We start from the raw sequence: 19,769 nt of genomic DNA on the forward strand, positions 1-19,769 counted from the left end.
TGAAAGTGGCTAGCTAACAAAGGGAAGGAGCGCTGCCATGACAAATGGCTGGGTGTGTTGGATAAGGCTGTTAATATCTATAAGAAAAGAGAAAAAAAATGAAGCGAAATCAAACCTCATTAGCGGCAGCGTCAGTTAGACCTGAAGGACTAAATTACTTTTTTTTAGCCCCAAAGTCTGCCGAGGCTTAATCAACTAATCGGGAGGCTGTATTAACGATGTGTGACTCCTTTCATATGTTACCATCGTCTAAATGAATACAATTACGCACATATGTTAGGCATAGATGGAAGAGAGATGAGGTGAGCAGCAGGATGATGGAATAGTGTGCAAGCGAAGGGGGCGAGGGGGGGAGTGAAAATGTCACATCAGAGTTTGGGTTGGAGGAGAAGAAGTCATTTAAGCCCCCTGTAAACCCAATTACACAAAATCCTTCGAACGATGTCATTCGGGGAGTGAGTTGCGTGATATTAATAATCTGAAAAGATAAGGCACACTTATCAGTCCAAGTTAAAGATATTGTCATTTAAGTTTGATCAACTTTAGATAAATTGTGTTTAGATGAGGCGGGCTATGCTCTGGTTCTTATGACACAATCAGTATTTTGAACCAATCACGGCAGTTCTTGAACGTTCTATAAAAGCAGTGACTGTTGCCATGGAGACACGATATGATACGACCATGCCCACAAAGTCCTGACAAATGGTCTAGACATTAAAAATATGTTTATTTAACTATGGTATTTATAAACATTTATTTTCATTCAAATTCTAAAAAAAGCTTTTCAAGACACCCCACTTTGATGTGACCTATTGATTTTTAAACGTTTCTAGACCAGGTTTCCAGGGGCTTTAAGAGAGAGATTGGGGTGACAGGTGGCGCAGGTGCTCCGAGTTTAACCTCTCCGAAAAAGCCTACCGAGAATTCACCCCGGAAGCCGGAACCTTCGGGATGACTTTAGACTCCCTCTTTTTTTTTTTTTTTTTTGCTCTGTCCCTTTATATAATGAATACAATTAACCTTTTGCGGAGCTGCGTGCCTTGGCAGCAAGTCGGGGGGGTGGATGGGGTGGGAGGGTTGTCAACGGGGGCCCGCTGTGTTAAGACAGAGATTGATTGATGTTCCTGTGGTCAGCGCACTCCGTCAGATCCCCTTTAATTAGCCCCACTCAGAAGAAATGATTAGATGGAGGAGTGGCAGGGAGATGGAGAGAGGGAGGACGGAGTATGAAGTGGGTCGGAAGGAGGACAAAAAAGACTGGAGGATAGAGGAAATAGGGAGGGGGGGAGATTAAGAGATGGTAGCAAGTGATTGGCAAAACTATAATCTGTGATTGAACAAGGCTGCAGTGCACTTAATATTAAGTGTTCCCATAATAACATCATACCTGTGTGTCCAAGGTTAGCGGCAATAACGTTCTACTTAAATTACCGGTTTTTGCAGTTAGATTATAAAGACGTCCATACGCACACAGCATAAGGCCACTCTAATTACCATCAGACCGCGTGACAGTAAATTATGATAAAAACATCTTAAATCTGGGATGAGCCGATAATGGCGCTCGCATCTTTTTTTTTTTATCGCCGGCATCAATGGATATGCCGCCATTAAAAAGAAAAAACAGACAGTTGGTTTGTGTTATTTTTCTGATAAAAACAGCAAATCATTTGAAACACAATGAAAAAGATTGTCTTTTCACAACACATCACACCCGCAAACAATTATTTTACAAGTCATAATAGAAGCAGACGCATTTAGCGCACGGTGTGTCACGGCTCACTAGTAATGATGTTGTTGTTTTTTGTTTTTTTTTATTCTCATTATATTGTTTGGAGTTTTCGCAGAAAGGTCATCGCCCTCTTACCACAGTTTGATGTCATTCTACTTTTCGCTAATGAGTTTGTTTATGACGTCCTGGCACTTGTTGTATGACTGCAACAGCTTGCACATTGGGTATCATATCAACACACCTTAACAACGGTGGCAAATTACTACTTGGTGATAGCTCTAATGGATGTGTTGACCTTCCTCTTAACAGGTTGATTATATGCCTGCACTGTGACTTCAAATATCCTTCACAGAAAGCAACATGTCATGGGAAAATATAATTACATATTCCAGTTGCCTCTAGAAGCAGCTACTAATTGTCCACCTATTTTCAAATGTAATTGTGCACTCCTTTGTATACTAATTTGTCTGCTTATCATTATGCACTCTAATTTACCGTGAGCTGAAAACACATTTCTATATATACTATACAGCCCTGAAAGCGGCGAGGCACCTTTTGATGGCTAACATCTGTTGTGGTGTTTCATAATATTAAGACGGTATTAATTCAAGTTCTTGTATGGCTGCTTGTGTTTTGACACTGATGCACTGAAATGTCAGAATATTTTCTTAATTAAAAATATAGACTTTCGTAAGCTATTCTTTTTGTTATGTCCCTCAAATGAAGGAACTGAACAAGTATTGCTGTGGTATCTCATCCGCACCGGTATCTAAAGCTTTCCGAGAGGCATTAGAAAGTTGTTTGAATGTTGGTTGAGTGGGAGTTCTAATTTGTGCTGGTGATCAGCTGATTTAGGTGCGAAAATGACCTCAATTGTGACCCCCCCCCCCCCCTCCCCCCTTCCCGCTATAGATTCCATATTGCAAATTACCCATCTCTCCCCTCACTGACGCATGCATGGTGTTTTGATTTTTCCATCGCAACACTCTTCCCTGCCAGCCACCTTTCAATGTAGGTCATCTGCACTTCACGTCTGGGAACTTCACCAGTTGCTTTCACACCATACGAGACTGTAGACAAAACATTGAGGGGAATAAAAATCCCTAGCACACTGTGTTGACACAGGCGTAGGATCCTAACATTTGGTAGGAAGCATAAATACACATATTCTAATACATTCTGTTGGAGTGGCAAGTTCTCAAGTATGCATCAGGCATCAGGAGTTGAAACCGTTGGAACACACAGTCTAGTTTGTTCATGTAATCAGTTGTCCTTAAGCTTAATAATGCATAAATGTTACATAACGCTGGCTGTCGATCACCCATTATCAGCCTGCCAGCCAGCGCTGTATTGACAATCGTACACAAAGACGGTTGAATATGAATAATAAAACTAGTTGCCGTCTGTCTGTTTGTGTGTGTCTCTCTGTCTCGCTTGCACTCTCTGACATGGCTGACTCACACCACTTCCCTGCCACAGAAAAAAACATGAGTGACTGAGTGAGTGAGTGAGTGACTGAGTGAGTGAGTGACTGAGTGAGTGCACTGGAGGACAGAGAAAGGTAAAAAGAAGAAAAAAAAATGTTTTCTCTTGTTGTTGTTACATAGGGGAATTCATTCAGCTCATCTGGAGGTATAGAGAGAAAGAGAGAGAGAGAGAGAGAGAGAGAGAGAGAGAGAGAGAGAGAGAGAGAGAGAGAGAGAAAGACTGGATGGCCGTTTCCGAGCTTCTGCCACTTACTGACATGATGTGATTCAAGTTTGGACCCAAGTGTAGGCACGTTTTTATTGCCACTGCTAAAAATGGGATGTCACTGCTACAATTTCCCCTTAGCAAGAACATGGATCGTCATTAGAACTAACCTGGTGCTAAAAGGAGCGAGGACAAACAAATCAAATTATCTGATTGGGACTAGGACACTGGCTTGAACAATACGTGATCAATTCCTATTGCTTATGTATTGGCAACACATATTGGCTCACATACTGGGGAAAGCTTGTTCTCCTTTGAGGATATTTCTGGTACATGACTATGTATAAGCAGGCAGGGTTTTCAAGGGAACTTTCATTTCATCTAGTCGAATTAAAAACTTTGATTTAGTGCAGTATGTGAATCACAGAATGTTCCGTTCTGACTTCTGTACATCGTTTTATCTTAAGTTCCCTGGGAAAATTTGGACCCAGGCTAAGGCGTTAATAAAAACGCTGACAGTCTAGTTTGCTGTTACAGGTCATTGAAGATCATCAGTAAGACATGAGTTTGTTTCATAAACATTTAAGATTTCCTTGTAGTATCTTTTACATTTTTTTACAGTATTATATATGTTTTAATTGTTAACTTGTATTCTCATTGTATGGACTCTTCACAGCCTAGTAGCGTTGACTTCAATAGCAGAAATTAAAGCAGATGTAGAGAACATTTGAAATGCGTTTTGGTTAAATAGAGAACGAGTGTCACAAAGTGGCTCCACACAAATTATGTATTTGAACTTGAACTTGTGGCAGTGAAACAATGGAGCGTAGAAGCGAGCAAAAGCCTGCAGCAGTAACAACATTAGAACAAAGTGAGTGAACAGGCACATTTTAATCTTGTTGTCTTATTTCATGATTTGTTTACTCCTCATCCTATTTCATCTTCTGAACATGCAACTTAACTCCTCCATACACACACATGGGATTTCCAAACTGTTTAGTCTGTGTTCAGAGGTTATGTATGGGGAATTAAAAGAAATAAAATGTATCAATGAACTGTGTAATAGTCTCCAATTTGATTTATTCTTTGAGGACTCTGCTCTTTGGAGATTGCGTGAGAAATTCCTGTTTATGGCAGCAACAATCAAATGAAAACAACAGTTTGTGTTTTCTTTTTTGCTTTCAACAGAATTTGGTTGCTGAGATTATATGCATGGTGCTGTGATTATAAAGAAAAAAGACCATGTCAGTAAACGTTGGAACCTATTCATGGAAACAATCAATAAACAAAACAATTAACAATCCCCAATTCGGTTTTTTAAATTGAGTTTGGAACCAAGTTCATTCATTCAATTAAATGGTCAAAAACTCAATCAGTTGTATCACATCATCAGAATACCATGTTGCGCACAAAAAAAAAACACACACACACACACACACACAAAAATAAATGCTGTTATCTACCGCTACTTTGCCCGCTGCTTTTTTCCTTCAACTACACATCCAGTTAGCAACTCTGGGCTTGTCATCTATTCCCCCAGACATGGAATAATATTGTATTGAACTTGTGTTAATTTGTGCAGAGCCACCATGAAATTATATCTATTTAAAAAAAGAAGAAAAAAAACCTGCAATTGCTCTGAGGTAGTTCACTTATGAGTGGATTAAATTCAGGCAGACAGGATGAACACATAAGGAAGGATGAAAGAGATCTCAAGAGTTCGTAGAGAGTTTGAAAAGTTGGAGTGTCTTTCTTTTCTTTTGTTTTTAATGAAAAACATGACTTCAACCTATTCTCTGAATCAATCTGTACCTGTCTCTAAACGCAATACAAATGTATTTCTGAACACGTCACATTTTGCAGCGATCCGCCATAACTGGAGAGACCCAAGTGTTAATTGGAAGTGTCATTCAAAAAGGTTAAAGGTGCACTGTGTAACTTTAGCTGTGTCAGAGAAGTGAACATCTTCTAAGGTATATATTCACATAACTGAATAAGCAAACCTTCCTCACAGGAAAAAAGGAAAAATGGATCCCTGGAACACTGTTTGAAGTTTGAAAGCTTACTGAAAAGTTACTGTTTTACTGTTGTTGTTTATTGCATCAGGGCCCACAGTTTTGTTTACACACTTATTCTAGTCTTACGTTTGGTTCCAGGTGAGTCAAAAATAATTTGGGGTTGATTTATGATGATATAATTATTCAAACTACTTAGAATTACATGTAGAGACAATATGCTTTTTAGACTAACTGCATGCCTTGCAAACAACAACCCCCCTCCCATGAAACTGCATAGTGTACCCTTAAATCGTTTTTTTTTTTTTTGTATTGTGAAAAGCATAATCGACAAAGAGAGCACTTCCTTTGTTTGCGATTGTATCTTCTCTAAAAACTCATTTTCTCAATTAACAAGCGGGGAGAGTAACTGCACAAAAAGTCAATCTGCATGAAAATGAGATCATGTCTTCCTCCATCACGCTATTGCATTTTCTTCTGTAACTAACTGTTGTTGATTTAATTACTTTTTACTCCCCCCCCTTCTCCCCCTCCCCCCCTCCCCCCCTGTGTTTCATAAGTCCTTGAAGACTTTTTTCTCTTGTTTACGCTGTCTCTTTCCGTCTCATTACAATAGGAAAATTGGGGGAAAAAAGGTTACTATTCCCCACAGTGAAGGCCAGCCCCTCACTCCACCAGACCCTGCACAAGAAAACCAATTGACAAACAAAAATGGCTCTTGAGGTCTGATTAATAATTAACTCTCTTATTTAAGTTCCTAGGTTAATTGGCAGTAAGAAAATAAAAGGCTGGTGGCTTGCCAGGTAAAACGCCCCCCAGAGGTTCTAGTCATGTGATAGGAAGCTGTGGTGCTATGCTTTGTATTTATAGACCAATTTAAATACCAATATATAAGGTATTGTTCGCAAAGTATGGTTAGTAACCGATGCATGTGTGCAAAACCTCTCGTTGTATTGGATAGCATCTTCAATCTTAATCAAGTTGAATTTTAATTGAGTTTGAAGTGAGACAATGGACATGATAGGCAAACAATCAATTTGGAGATGTTCTGCTTGCATAACACGTCTTCTTAAATACTAGGATGAATTTTAAAAAAAAGGCTGTATCCAAAATATGTTCTATGAAAAATGTGGACATTAATATGAACGCATGGCTTTAACCAACACCTAGATGTTTTGGTAGAAGGAAATTAACGCATATTTAATTAGACATTGCCAAGTGTCCATACTTATTCAATAATATAATACAATACATACTTGTTTCAATGTAAGTAATCAACTGGCAATGTTTCATGATGATATCTATATGTTCAAATGTTTACCCTTTTCACCTGCAGTGTCTTAGCACCCTAAATCATTATTTTAAAGATAAATGAAAAGCAGAGTGCTGTATAGCCAGGGTTGTGTCGCTGGTTAAGAGTTCACATGCATGTGTGTGACAGCAGTCGATTTCTAAGCACTAAAATAAACTGTGCCACTCTCCTCTTCTAGCACTCTCTCTCTCTCTCTCTTTCTCTTTCTCACTCTCACACCTACACTTGCACCTACATGTTGAATTGTAATGCCCGTGCACACACACCTTGCAGTATTGATTGGATGCCAGGGGACACAAGGGTCAAGTCGCATGGTGTCAATATTTAAAGCAGCGCTCAGCACTGGGGGGACCTCTACCATAACCTCATTAATATGTTGGGGGGGGCTGCTCTGCACAAATACTCTCCTGGCACAGGGAAAAGGCTGTCTTTCAAGAACGAGAAGGATTTCATATACCCACACACAAACGACACATCTCTCACTCTTTGCCATGTAGAAAGCTGCCCGAGTAAACACGGGAATACAATGAATACATTCTATGTTAAACAGCGCTAACCAATGGGATGTCAGTAAAGCTCAGAAAGACTGTTTGATTTTCGATATAAGGGATATATTTAGATATTTGTGAACATTTAGTTTGATCTCTTTGTGCAGGAGGGATTTCACTATGTAATTAACAATGTTCAAAGTTCCATTCTAACAGCCTAGGCCCTATACCCTGTTGAGTAAGTGTTCCATATTTAAACAGGTGTGTGTGTGTGTGTGTGTGGGGGGGGTCTGCTGCACCGTGCACAAGGTCGAGCCAATTCCACCTGACAGCTAAGAATTACGCTTACACAACAACACCCAAAACAAATCGAAAAGCACCTTAAAGTTGGACAATGGACAGTTACGTAAGCCAATTACTGACTGTTTTAGGAACATACTTGAGCGAATACAACCCTTCAGCTGCTGCACAATCAACAGTGGCTCATGAGTGATATTGTATTGGATGCAGACGTTTCTGCATGCCTGTATTGGTTTAAGATCATGTCTTTTTCACTTCATCTAAGTGCTTTACCTGCGTCATGCCTGATCTCCCTGGGGTGAAATAACAAGCGCAACGGCCGTTTTTTGAGAAAAGACACATTTTCTGCAAACCTGAAAGTGTCCATTTCAGCTGCCCTTAAATCATGCTTTTATACAGTATATACAAACACACACACACACACACACACACACACACACACACACACACACACACACACACACACACACACACGCAGAATCCTACACAGCTGTGTGCCTGGCTGCTAGCATAAATCCCCATTCTGTCACCTTTTCACTCACCCAGTAACACTCCTATTATCCAGTACAGTCTATTCTTACCAATTTGTTACAGCATATGTGTGACACTTTTTCTGCACCTTCCTCTCCCTCTGTTCTCACTGAGGTTGTTATCTGTCTCCAGAGATTGCCAGGAGAAAAGGCCCAAGCAGCTCCATCATTGAGGATGATGTGGCTTGTACCTTTAACCCTCTGTAGTGTTAAAGGTACAAGCACACACACACACACACACACACACACACACACACACACACACACACACACCTTTTCTCTCACATTTATACCGACAGTAACAGTTTAGCTAAGATCAGCAAAGCTTGTCAGCGGGCTTTCTTTCAATCCGCGAGTCTAATGCTTCATTTAAACCAACGTCTGAGCGCGCACACACACACACACACACACACACACACACACACACACACACACACACACACACACACACACACACACACACACACACACACACGCAAAGCACTCGGTTGGTGACACACTGCTCTCTGAGATAAGAGCAGTGTTTGCCACATTCCTGATCTTCCAGTTACCATTAAAGGCAGTTTATCTCTTGTACCAAATCCTCATTCGCGCCTTTCCTGCTCGCGCGCCGCCTCTCCAGAGAGAGAGAGAGTGATGGAGGTCACAGTGCCACAAGGAGGGGAACAGGAGAGAGAGGCAGCAACGAATAGAGAAAAAGCTAAACAGCCAGAGCTATTCCTTTATTTAGTAGGCTATTCCATAGAGAAACTACCTATATGAAATCAGTGCTTTGTTGAAAAGAAGTGTAAGCTACATATATGGAATCTGTTACTAAGATATGGGACCAGCATTAACTATGTATTATTAAGGAAATGGTCGATTGACTATTTGAGCCTTAACTTTATTATAACTTTACATGTTACACACATTCTTTTTATAGATACAGAATATGATTTTTAAGGTATTATTGACACCATATCACCTAAATGTAATCCATTCACTTGCTGTAGTCACTGCTTCACTAACATCTAAGCTAAAGTTTGACTACGACTATGGCTCAGTTTGTAGAGCGGGTTGGCCGATGATCAAAGGGTTGGAGGTTCGATCCCCGCCCTGCCACCTGTGTCATAGTTGTTGTGTCCTTGGGCAAGACACTTCACCCACCTTGCCTCGTGTGAATGTCGATAGTTAGCCTGCTATCGGTGTATGAATGTGTGTGTGAATGGTAACGGGTAAATGGGAACAGGTCTCCCTTGCAAAAGAGTCTTCGGACTCAATGGGATATACCTGTATAAATAAGGTATCTTTTTTTTTTCTATTTCTGTTTTTTTCTATTTCTGTTCTTGAAATCAAAAGTTTGAAAAATGAATTGTCCACACCTGTACTCCAGGGAGAAGCGGGTGAGCTCGGTGCTGTTGTGGATCCATTTGAACTCCAGTGGCCAGCTTCCCTCTGCCATGCAGGTCAGCACCAGCCTGTTGCGTTCCAGATGGAGCTGGCTACGCACTGGCTCCGTCTTGAAGTAAGGTGGCACGTCATCTGTAGAAGAGAAAGAACAGTGTTTTTTAATGTAAGTTTTGACTTTTTCTCTTCTTTTTTTTTGCGATTTTTTTTTTGCCTCTGAAATAAATGAGTCGAAAGTACCTCAAAAGCAAAAACAAAGTAAACAACGCCCACTCTGTGAAATCCCACACACATCTGTGAACCCCGGAGGCACACGTTTGCAAACATGAAAACTTTCACTAAAGAAGGATACATTTAAAAAAAAGTGTGAACTTAAGGGATAAGACAGAAGAGAATGTTATGTGACCTCATTATTTCCTCCTGACAAGAGGCATACATGAAAAGGAAAACATGGAGTTATGAACATATTGTGTGGGGCCATTTTAGCCTTTAACGGACAGGTATAGCTAAAGCAGATGACAGAAAAAAGTTTGGTAGAGAGAGGGTAATGACACACATTTGGAGGGGGAGACTTGAACATAGATGAAACCACAGTTGACTCTTAGATCTATCTGACTGTAACTGTCACACCTAAGACAAAGCCAGCAGTGCTTTATTCGTGTATGTGTATGTACTACTGGCTTTGGCAAACCGCCACAACTGCCACAGTCGAGATGGAAAGCCCTTTCCTGAACGTGTCTCCATTTTGGTGCTACACCTAATCTCATGTGAAGTACCGTTGCTTGTGTTGGGTGATCTCCACTCCGCTCTGGGAGTGTCAGAGGGATAAACAGGGGGGAAACGGAGGCAGAGGCATCAAGTCACATGAAGGATTGCTCATTTGTGTGTCAGTAACTCATTGGCACAGCAAACTGCTTTTCCCTCCCAGCTAGACAGAGCTAGACAGGGGGAGAAGTGGAGCTGAGGAGGATGCGTGAAATCCACTCGCCATTGGTTCGCCTCCACTCCCGTTTCGCTTCGTCTTTCTTGCTCTTTTTTCTGTGTTTCTTGAACGAGCTCTGTTCAGTGTGAAGGAATGGATTGAGGACGACCAGCGTGACACACATACCGAACCTGGCAACAGACACACTGATTTGAAAAAAAAAGAATTGTATATCTAAATCCAAAAAGCCACACACACACACACACACACACACAGACACAGACACACACAAAGACAAACAGTCACAGACACACACACAAACACACTTGTCTTTATCATATTATGGGGACCCCTGGCCAGGACATCCGCTATGGGGACCAATAGTGACTACCCTTTCTGAAAGTAGTACAGCAGTACAGCACTGAAAACAAAATCTGGGAGTTTCCCGGAGTGGACATAAACAGAGATGTCACTTCAAATGATCAATTCGACAAAGTAGAGTTCCCTGACCAGACAAACACAGACACACGCGCACACACACACGCTGTCAGGGTCCCTTGCGGTTCTAATATATCACCCTTTGATAAATGACGCAAAAATGGAGAGCTTACTTGACGATCATTGTAAATATAGAACACATTAATTGGATGGTTGGATAATATGATTATCAAATTGACTGATAATCAGGCATTGAAATTAAACTGTCAAAATGATCTATAGCGCTGATATTTTGTTCTTCAATTTCGGGCTCGACAAATCCACTGGAGGAAGACTGATAAGAGGGGGGAAAATAGAGTGAGAGACCGAAGATGATTTACAAGCTTTTCACTCTCAATCACAGATTCAGATTCATGACTGAGGCCGGGCGTCAGGGGGAATATAAACTATACCCACACAAAGCCTATGTAGTCAAATACAAGTATCATGTATAGTTAGTGTATTATCATGGGGGTTAATAACATGGTGTAACATCTTAATTTTCCAGTTCTTAATAATAAAAAAATACTGGTGATCAACTAGGTCATTCTTGTTTATGCTTTTCATGTTGTAAAACAAAGTTTATCCTTATTGATTTCAATGGGGGTGGACACACTATTACAAACAGCCGTCAGCCTCCAAAATGACCATGAAGTTCAATCAATAACTCTTCAAAAACATTGAAACAAAAACAGAACATTATAAGCTCAGGAAGGTATGATTTATTGAAGGGCTGTTGTATTTAACTGCATCATTTTAAGGTTTCAACATACTGTGAACTGACTGTATACTTCAATCATGTCAAGTTATTAAAGATGCACATATATTATTGTATTCCATAATAGTGCATTATATGTCTTTACATAAGACACATCCAAGTCTGTGAACAGTAAATGTTTGCAATTCAAAACTGAAAGACAAATATCAATAAGGCAACCATGAATATTCATAAATTGCATGTTTAAACAGTGCAGTTTGGTCCAACTTCTGAACCTGAGCACCGCCGGCAGAGAATAAATATTTAGAGCAAATATATCCGAAGACAGAGGCGACTCAATAAAGCTCCACGCAGTATTGATCTGTTGGAGTCAACTCGTATCACTACATAACATTGTCAAGTTTCGTAATGGTTGCCGTTGGCATCCTGGCTGTTCTGTTTAAATCTGATCCCTTAAGCTAGTCTAACAAGAAGAAAGTTTCCGCACAGCAGAAGCATAGAAAATCAGAGAGAAAAACACCGACACGGCTTATCAGAAAGTCAAACTGTGAAGTGAAGTGTCTAGTCAGTGCAAAGAAAGAATACACAATGAACCCGGCGGACAAAAAGTCCAACTCGAGTTAAGCTATGTAAGAAAAGGACAAGTGGAATAGATATATTTTAGAAAAAAAAAATATGGCAGACAGAGGGCTTACCAGATGTAAAGTGGAGATAAAATGTAAAATAGACTCTTAGGTGTATTTCCACTTGGTTGGGAGTGCATGGGCATTTCCCTAAAGCAGTGTAGGGTTAATGCTATGCCTGGCACGGAGGGAGATAGGCTGCTAAAAATGAGGGGAGATTGAGATGTGCAATAGCGATTGGAGAGGACCGAGACTAATTGTTCCCTGGCGATGTGTGTGCGCCTAGCGTTTATCTCCGATGGGCAGATAAAAGATGATGAGGTGGGGGAGGACAGGCAGAAGAAAATGGGGGGAGAGAGAGGATTAAAAAAAGACAGTATTGCAGTGATGAGGGTATGTGCAAACAGAATGCGAAGCAGGTATACCGTATCACCCCGTACGCAGACGACACGCATTTATCCATAGGGGAAGGTGTGAGGCCATGGACAACATTGACCACTGATGAGTATCTCCACTAGCCCCAGTCATTAGAAAGTCCATGAGAACTAATCAGGGGGATATCTGACTGTACAATCAGCACTCACAGCAATAGAGAAAACACTCTGGATGAGGGGGGGTTTTAACTAATGATTTTTTATCCATTGATCAATTATTATGTAATTTATTTTTCCATCCGTCGGCTTATCTTTTTTCAAATAATGTTGAAGAACTGTTTGGCTGCATGCCCATCGACTAAGCCAGCAACTCTCAATCAATATATAAATACACCATGACCACCTTTCTCTCATATGGGAACAGTTAATAAGGACAATTTATTAACAAGCTTTGTACAAGGGAATTACCTGTAACACAATTACCATGTAACAACAGTGAAATGCTTTATACTTAACATGGACTTCTTCATGGCTATGGTGTACAAGATAGAGAGAGACGTCCACTGATCATATAGTTGGCACCTCCATCCCGAACCTCTTACCATCAACATGTCAATGTCATATAGGCAAGACACTGAACCCCAAATTGTTACAGACTGTCACTATGGTAGTTGGTTGCCTTAGGTGTGTGCGTGAGGGATCAAAAAAACGTGTAATGAGCTGGATACATGCAATCATTTCCCATTTATAACTCTGACAAGAATGCATTTTTTTTTGTACACGCTTTCAACGAATTTCAACAAAAAACAAACTGTGCCTCCAGTGCAATACAAAGCAATTACTGTTAGATAAGGGCACCAGTCATTTGCATATACGACACAGCTCTTTAGCCAGAGGATAGTCCCTAGGGTTACGACACAGGTCGACTCAAAACTGGGGCATGTGAGTATACAGAATGTGTGTGTGTGTGTGTGTGTGTGTGTGTGTGTGTGTGTATGTGCATGTGTGTGTGTGTGTGTGTGTGTGTGTGTGTGTATGTGCGTGTGTGTGTGTGTGTGGGGTTGTGTGTGTGTGTGCTCTGCAGGTTATTGTGTCAGACGGCCCAGCTCACGACCCAGTCTGTAGCACCCGAGTCTATTAAATCAGCTCTCTCATTAATGAGAACAGTGTCAGGTACAAATGCCTACCTTGGGGGGGGGGTGGGGGGGGGGGGTGGTGGTGAGAATTCACAATGAAACAGAACTTGGGAGAATTAATTTCTTAAATAACAAGAGCTCTATTTAGTGACATTTCTCCCACTTCCCCCTCCACTATACTCATGGAAAGGAACCATGATATCTTTTGTTCACCGTTGTCTTCTGATTTCAGTAGAATCCTTTCACACAACTGATTTACGCCACTTTGTATGATAATCGGGATCGTCTTTAGACTTTTCTTTCGTGTTACAAACGTATACACAATGGACTGAAGGTAACGCCAGCTGAATAGTGGCTAGATGATGAAACCACATCTAAATGCACCTGAGCTCATTTTGTTGTGTCTGAGCTAGCCGGCTTTACAAATGGCACGTTTCGTCAGCTTTTAGTGAGCCCGTTTGCAGACGACATGGCTGAGTTTGTTTCACAGATAAGTAAGTCAGTCGACGCACACACCGGCTACTTTCCAGTTCCCAGAATTCTGTGGTGCCGTGTGTAGCAGTATAGCCTTCCTAGCTCATTCCTCAGGGGCCCTGTAGCCCCCGGACACAGCATAAATATTTCATCTGCAGCCTTGGGGCCCGCACGCATACATACAGACAAACAGGTGCATGCTTATATTTTATATACTCCTGCATAGGAAGAACTTACTCAGCCAACTACACATTAATCACAAATGTGTGATAAATGAGTGTCAAGATGTGAGTAAATGTGTACGTGGATGTCTGTTTGGTTCTACATTTGATTTGTTTATGTCTACATAATATATGTGTGTGTGTGTGTGTGTGTGTGTGTGTGTGTGTGTGTGTGTGTGTGTGTGTGTGAGATGGCAGGTGTCTGGATGTGTGTGTTTGTGATGCTGATGAGGATGGAAGTTTGCTGGTGGTCTAACTGAGCTGCTAATGGCCCCGCTGGGTGTGAAAATCTGTTCTACTGTCTGTCTTTATTTAGCACAGTGGTCTGGCCCTCTTGCTGAGTGAGTGTGTGTGTGTGTGTGTGTGTGTGTGTGTGTGTGTGTGTGTGTGTGTGTGTGTGTGTGTGTGTTGCACGTACACACACGCACAACGGGAACAGCTCCAAAATGTGTGAGCGTATGTATGTCAGCACATCACTATAATAGTTGGTGTGTGTATCTATTGTGTGTGTGTGTGTGTGTGTATGTGTGCTAACTGATATTTTACACGTCCCTAAGAGACATTGAAACTAAGGCCAGCTGCAGATTTCCACTAGCCTCTGTCCATACACGGGACACACACACACATACATGACCCCGCGGATTATACAGAACCAATCAGATGTGTGCTCTTCTGTTCACACACACATTCACACATACATCCATAACACATCCAAAAACACACTTACAAGTGCACAAATCACAGACTTTGTCCTAGAACACAGCTTTTGGCACGTCTCCAGTGTATTACTGTTGGCCCTTTTTGTTCCGTTCACGGCTCAGCGACTCCTCCTCCTTCTCATCGCCTGTAGCACTACATTTCCCATGAGACTTTGCTGCTGGCCACTAATCCCTACACTCTTGCTGGTCTTGCAATGCTGTATAGGCCCAAAGACCCCTTTCGCTGTCTAGGAGGGTATTTATTTATTTATTGGTCCAAGAGTTGATCTGGTAAGACGTTAGCTTATAATAACATCCAGCATGCATTATGTTGCTCTGCTGCTGATGCTTTTCAATCTGTTCAATCTAGGATGCTGGTTCCGAACATGGGGGCCAAAATCCCCCGAAGGAGTTGGAAAATAAAAATTGCCATGGGTCTTAAAATGACTAACAAGAATTTATTTAGCCTTTTTCTTACCAGATATTTTAGCAATTTCAACTTTTTCCTTGTAAAATATGAGATACTTTACCTCCAGGACATGGGGGAATCTGCTTGCAGGGAACTGAAAATCAGTGAGGTGTAGCATTCAGACTGTACCTTGTTTTAAGTTGAAAAAGGTTGCTAAACCATTGGGCTTGGATATCACATATTTAATCAGTGATGAATTCAAAAATATGTTAGAGTTAATAAGCTTGGCATGAGAGTCAAAAGTTTAGAAAAGCGTTCCACTCATATTTCTGCCCTCATCCTTGGGTCTGATCCCCTCTACAGTGGCGATAAGACAGCAGTGTGTCTGGCCACAATAAATCGAGCAGCTCAAACATTAAAAGTGTCCACCTCTTTAAAAAGCCTGGGCCGAGAGGGATGGCTGTCGTAAATCTGCGAGCTAACCTTTAGCCACGACAGGCTAAGCTCTCAGCTTGCATGCTTACCTTTATCACTTAGCCCACAGCCATTCTCTCTCCAACCGCTTCCAATAATGACTTGCAAAGCTTGACTAAGCAGCTAATGCCGTGAAACAGAGCTACACAACGGATGAAAAAAGAAAAAAAGTGTGGGAGAGATGATATAGCCTACTACCATAATAAACATTTGAACATGTTATTTAATGTATGCCTATACATGCCTCTCCATCCCTGTTACTTTTGTGTAATTGCCTTTTTTTAACATGCAAATTCTATGTGTATATTGAAATGTGTGTGTGTGTGTGTGAGCATGTGTTTCTACGTGTGTGTAAGTAGGTATGCGTGTGTGCTTACTCAGGAGCAATCCGGTTTAATTTCCCACAAGATCCCAAACAAAAAAAAAATCTCCTTAGTGCTGGAGTGTGGGACACAGTACACTGAGCATATTATGCTATTATGTTTATGGAGGCAAATCAATTTCTGTATTATGGGACACAATAACACAGGAGTATTTCATGTGTCAAGAAGATCATACGGCTTCAAAACCCTGCTGAACACATCCCTGCAGATAACCTTCACCATGCTACACCGAGGTCCTTGTACACTGATACATGATGATTCAAGCCTACGTCTTCCCCTCCGAAATTAAATGAACTGTGAGATTTTATTCAAATTCATTTCGGAAGAGATTTTCTTACATCGGGTAAAGGCAACAATTGGGGTAATTTCAAAAATGATAAAAGCGTGTGAGAAATGTAAGCAGCTCACTCTATGATGTTCTGAAAGCTTTTAGGCTATTTCTCATATACCACCGGTGCTGTAAAAAGAAACGAGTGCAGTCAGAGGAAGTAAATGAACACACCACCACCAGTCGACACACTCACACACTCGCTACACAAGGCTGCACGCATCAGTGACCCCTTCCCTAACCCACGGCTTAGGGGACGGGGTGTGGCTGCAGTTCACCTATGGCCTGCTGAAAAATTAACGCTGTGGAACAATGTTCTTGGGTGCTCAATAATGTATGGGCAGGTTAGAGCAGCAGGGGAATCGCAGACAGAGGGGGAGAAAATAGTCTACTTTTCCTTATTCTTCTTGTGCTTCCTCAGTGGACTAAAGCAGCTGGGAAGTAAGCAGAACTGCACGCAAGCACACACGCCTTCCCCAAAAATACACGTGTGCACACACACACAGCCATTGGTGTATTGCTATATGTGTGAGGACAACTCATTGCGTTGACATAATACATCCCTTAGCCACTAACTCTAACCTTATCAAAACCTAACCCGCTTAACCCCATCTTTCACTAACTCTGACCTAAACCTAATTCCAACTTGTACTTCAAAACCAAGTCTTTAAAAAAAATGTCCTCACTTCCCAAAAATGTCCTCACTCCAATAATAAGAAGCTAACACTGGTCCTCACAAATATGTCTGTACAAGAGCACACACACACACACACACACACACACACAAACACACATCTTATCCAAGGTGTTTTGCCAAACTGTCAGTTGAGCTTGATACGTGCCTGTGTGTGTGTACCACTCTTTACGGAGCCATGTTTATAGTTCAATGTGAGAATGAAGTGAAGACAGTGTTGCTCATGCGATGACGACATGTCAGCCACCAAAAAGCACATTTCCCCCTCGTCTTGGCCACCATCCATTTCACTAAGCCAAATTGTGCGGAACAGATTGATTATGATCGGAACACAACAGTATTATCAGTGAATACTCTGCACCGTTAACACACGTTGTGTAAATATCAGTGATATTTTTAGAGGGATGACAAATAGCATTTTTCCCCAGACAGGGGACTTAGCCTGAGTCTACAGGTAAACGTAGCTCTGGAAGAAGACAAATGGAATTCCTAATGCCCGAAAGTAAGGTGTTAAAATCGGTACATAACCAGTGATGCATTTTGGTCAACACCTATTGCAGTTGTTAATGGTCCGTTGAAGCTAACATTATCAAAATGACAAGAGAATCAATATTTATGAGTATCGATATTCGATGTAGCAAACAAGCAAATGCCTCAATTTTCACTTTTAATATGAATGACATGTCACTCTATGTGTGAAAGAATGCATGCATACTTAAGTGCACGGCTCAGTTAAATACAGGGTGTGCAAGTGTTCTGATCAAAAAGTTCAGCCACAGTTTAGGTCAGCTCACTAAAAGACAGACTTAATTAACTTTCACTTCTTATCTTCTATCTAATCGTATTAAATCCAATCAGTTTTGGTTGTAAACACAGGACCAGAAAAAAAGCCTATATATATATATATTTGCAATTTTCATCTGCTGAGAAACGCATCAGCTCCAAAGTTTTAACTTAAAGGTCAGACGTGTAATTATTATAATTTTTTTTTTTGAAAATGTTACAAATTGGGCCTTTGAGGCTTTTAAAAAAAATCTCCCCAAGATGAGTGTGGGCACATTGTGCTCCATAATGTGAATTTTACTTGCTGGAAAAAAAGGGGAAAAAAATAAAGAAAAGGGAGATAATTGCCACTTAGTGAAGATGATTAGTGCAGGTCAATACGCACAGCATTTGATGGCTGAGGTAGTTTGAAAGAGGAGGCCTTTATCCAGCCTCTCTCTCTCTCTCTCTCTGTCTCTGTCTCTGTCTCTCTCTCTCTTTCTCTCTCTCTCTCTCTCTCTCTCTCTCTAATATACTGAATGAGATATTTGTTATTGCTACATAATAGATGTCTGTTGGATAAAAAGTATAATCTAGGTGCCTCGCTTTAACACCGGTTCCCTTCTCATAATTGGCATCTTTCCCCTATTTGCTCTTTCCTCCTTGTGTGACTCTTATAAGAGGGACACAAAATTCACCATGGATATTGATTGTCACGCTTCAATTTATTTCATTGCTATCTAAGGGGCACGATGCACGGAAGTGTGCGTGCGTTCTTCGGGCTCTGTATCTGTGTACAGCCGTGTGTGTTGTAATGCAAACAGCAGGTGTATACACATCGCAAAGTGAAAGTATTCTATGCACACACACACACACACACACACACACACACACACACACACACACACACACACACACACACACACACACACACACACACACACACACACACACACACACACACACACACACACACACACACACACACGCCAATGCGCAGTATGCCTCTGGGATCTTGACAAAGTCTCCCAACAAACAGAGCTTCATGCGCACGCACGTCGCCCACCTCATCCATCTCATCCCTGTCTCTGTCGGCGGCCCTCTGCTCATCCTCTCCCGTCGCTCACACTGCGACAAAGGCATATACATAGAAACAAGGAGACCCCCCTCTGTTCCCTAGCGACACACGCAAACAAACAAACACACACACACACACACACACACACACACAGCAAGACCCTGCTGGCCCCCCTCCACGGGACTAATGCGAACGCTGCTCCGTCCCCTTTGTACTACTCACCTGATGAAGGGCATGTCTTAATAAAGCCAACAGAATGGATGGGGCTGCGTTCACCGCTCAGCAAGCCAATTAGCTCCTTCTTACCTTCTGCCATACATTTTTTTTTTCTCTCCTTTGACCTCCTGCTGTGTTCTCTCACAGTAATCATGCTTGGTTTACCCCCTTTGCTTTTCTTCCCCTACTCTGATTGCTTCTACTGAGTGCCTATTTATAAGTGTTTGGAGGTGCACAATGGTGCCGCAGGAACTATAGGAACACAAGTGCAGTAGCCGGGTAGATTAAACGGTGCGGTATGTCAAGCCGTATTTCGCTTTCCTTTATATT

General features: G+C 41.4%; 1 protein-coding gene across 4 annotated transcripts in view; it reads right to left on the reverse strand.

The window, feature by feature from the left end:
• sdk2b (sidekick cell adhesion molecule 2b) overlaps positions 1 to 19,769 on the reverse strand; it is a 264,898-nt gene that overhangs the window by 92,286 nt on the left and 152,843 nt on the right. For all 4 annotated transcript variants that reach the window (XM_080049326.1, XM_080049324.1, XM_080049325.1 and 1 more), the window contains exon 2: positions 9,428 to 9,587. In XM_080049326.1, coding sequence (XP_079905452.1) covers positions 9,428 to 9,587 — 160 coding nt within the window. The remainder of the gene's footprint in view (positions 1 to 9,427; positions 9,588 to 19,769) is intronic.

The sequence above is a fragment of the Ammodytes marinus genome (assembly GCF_949987685.1).
Source record: "Ammodytes marinus genome assembly, chromosome: 20".
Classification (NCBI taxonomy): Eukaryota; Metazoa; Chordata; class Actinopteri; order Uranoscopiformes; family Ammodytidae; genus Ammodytes; species Ammodytes marinus.